The sequence below is a fragment of the Asparagus officinalis genome, chromosome 6 (genome assembly GCF_001876935.1).
Source record: "Asparagus officinalis chromosome 6, Aspof.V1, whole genome shotgun sequence".
Classification (NCBI taxonomy): domain Eukaryota; kingdom Viridiplantae; phylum Streptophyta; class Magnoliopsida; order Asparagales; family Asparagaceae; genus Asparagus; species Asparagus officinalis.
The window spans coordinates 12,727,176-12,729,926 of record NC_033799.1 but is presented as its reverse complement, the minus strand read 5'-3'; the positions used below and the strand labels follow the sequence as shown (position 1 = coordinate 12,729,926).

The 2,751-nt window shown below is 35.8% G+C and overlaps 1 protein-coding gene across 1 annotated transcript; it reads left to right on the top strand.

Annotated features, from left to right (window-relative positions):
* On the top strand, window positions 1–628 carry LOC109845770 (protein RADIALIS-like 1). The gene is made up of 2 exons (XM_020415039.1): window positions 1–262; window positions 621–628. The coding sequence occupies exons 1-2, from the start codon at window positions 1–3 to the stop codon at window positions 626–628; spliced, it is 270 nt and encodes an 89-aa protein (XP_020270628.1).

The following is a 2,751-nucleotide window of genomic DNA, read 5'->3' as shown; positions in this document are numbered from 1 at the left end:
ATGGCTTCTAGTTCCCTCCCCCACAGCTCCGGATCACCATGGACCGCGAAGCAAAACAAAATGTTCGAGCAAGCATTGGCAGTTTACGACCAGGAAACCCCCGACCGATGGCAGAACATTGCCCGCGCGGTCGGGAGGTCAGTGGAGGATGTCAAGAGGCATTATCAGCTTCTCGAAGAAGATGTTAGGCACATTGAATCTGGCAATGTGCCCTTCCCTTATGTCCAGTCCTCTAGAGTAGAGCCAGACATGATGAACAGAGGTATAAATAATAGTAGTTAACTTTAAGAAACAGAAGCTTAATTAATTAATTAGCACAAACGCTTAAGAAACAAAAGTTTACTTTGTTCCTTCGCCTTTGCAACCAAGAAAAAACTATCGAGTGAAACCATCCCCTAGAGTACAGCTTGGGCACCAAGAGTGAAAACCCTTTGAAATCCGCGCGCGCACTGATCCAAAAATAGACAGTTCTCCGAACACCGATTATTAAGCAGGCGTGCACCATTGTATGGTTTAAAAGGAAACACTAGTACTCGTTTCATGATCTTTAACCTGTCGCTTATCATTTTTCTGACCGCTAGTTCACGTAATTTTCTATGTGGTTTACTTTTCTCGTTCAGGAGGTTGAGGTATCCGAGTCTCAACTAAAGGCAAAAAGGCTACAAAGATGAAGCCAATGTGCGCATCAAGTGGGGTCATAGTTCTTGATGTACACCTAGATGGAAGCAATGAGGCAATTGCATGTATTTAATTACTATGTACTTGTAGCTTGACGAAAGTGTATTTGATACCAGCACTAGCATCCACGTACCTGTGGCTTAATGAAAGTGTATACGATATTCGTCCTTATTTTCTTCTTTTGGGTTAATTTTGTTTAGTCGATGAGTGATGTCATTTTCTTCCTTTTACTATGTAGCTAAAAGTTTGCCAGGCATGGGGAGGTTTCTTTTGTCTGATAGTGAAACACACATTTTGAACACTTAGCTTTGTTTATATGTGTTAAGGAGTATATTATGGGGTGTTACAGTTATATGAGGAATAATATATTAGGAGTATACATTAGAGATTTGGTGATTGAGAGATATTAGAAATGTAACTGAGAGAATAATTGTGTTTAGTCCCACATTAACTACACAATGAACTTCTTGTTACTGTATTCCTATATGAAGGGGAGTAGTTGTAGCTTCTAAAATATGAATGAGAATCTACAATATCTTACTGTTTAACAATATACATTAAGCGAATAATATTGGCGAAAACAATGGCATATAACTTCTAATCACAATTCTATGTACTTCAATGCGTAGAAGAGCCACCTGATTTATTGATGTTTTCTTGAAGGTCAAAAAATTTTGAAACTCAGTAAGAAGGGAGAAAAAAGAATATTAAAGATTAAACATATCTCTCCTTTGCATATGCCAAAAAACTATTTAGACCATGTAGACCTTAAAATACAGTTGTGGGCAGATCAACCTGTATTTTATACTCATACAATTTAATCTTCCTTTGTTCACAATATCAATAATACTGCATGATGTATGAAGCAGTCAGCAAATTATTAAAGCAAAAAAGTTATACCTGACTTAAATGTAATGTCACAAGACCTAAGTTATCAACTTAGTCAATTTAAGGTAGACTTTTAATGCATGCATATATTTCAGAAAAGGAAAATGCCTTGGGAAGTAACTTCAGCCATATAATCAAACTTGCCAGGTTTCAACTCCTGCATATATAGTAAGAGAAATTGATTTCAGATGTCTATTATAATGCTAATAAGTTATTTTTTGATTAATTCAAAATTAAGTTAGTGATGTACATCCTGTTTCAATATTTCTTACGGGGAAAAAAATACCAGTAACACTCTCAAGAATCAATTTTTAGCGCGGTTTGCAACTACGTAAAATTTGAATAGATTGCAAGTACATGAAATTAGTGCTTCATTATGCGAAAAAAGTTTTAGAACAGCCTGCAAAGTTCATCATCACAAGACATATATTTTAGAAAACAACTAAATTAAAAATCTCCTTTTAGATTAGTAACTGAATATTGATATCTTTCTTTTTCATTTTGCATATATCTTGGAAAAGGTTCTATTCAATTGATAAAAGTGGATTATAGCATAATCTTTTCCTTCAAAATTTCAACTTGATATTCCAAAAACAGGTTTGCAAACTAGAACTATAGCTCTAAAAGCGATTTTCCAGTCCATAGATTAAGATTCCTGATATGAAGGACGTTTTGTTGGGGCCAATCCTCAAATTGTTGGAATAAAGCATTTTACTCAAGGTGCAATGTGAAGACCAATCAAACAAGAGAAAAGACTATGAATTATTCCCAAAAAAGAGAAAAGACAATGGAGAGTAGCACTTTGTTTTGTTCCAACAGAGAGGGAGGTCAGGTGGAAGACTTTATGGCTATGGAAATTTTATGGCCAGTCAAACATGAGAGTAAATATATTTACCTCTAATATTAGAGCCATTATTGAGAACAAAATTATAGCATAAAGACATGGGTTGATTGGAGATTGACCCCCTGCACTGTCACCGAATTACGATGGACCCCATGTAGTTCAATTGTTGTCCCAAAATTGCCAATAGGCCCCCTAATTAAAATTATTTTGACTCTATTCTTCTGACTAGGTCTATTGTCAGGACTCAGGAGAACTACTTTCTGCTCATCTGAGAGTAAAAGAGTCAAAATATATATACTCAGGGTGCTGTAACAATAGAACCAGCGTGTCTATCCGCAATA

Coding starts and splice junctions, on each gene's coding strand:
- LOC109845770 (XM_020415039.1), top strand. CDS start 1: ATGGCTTCTAGTTCCCTCCCCCACAGCTCCGGATCACCATGGACCGCG.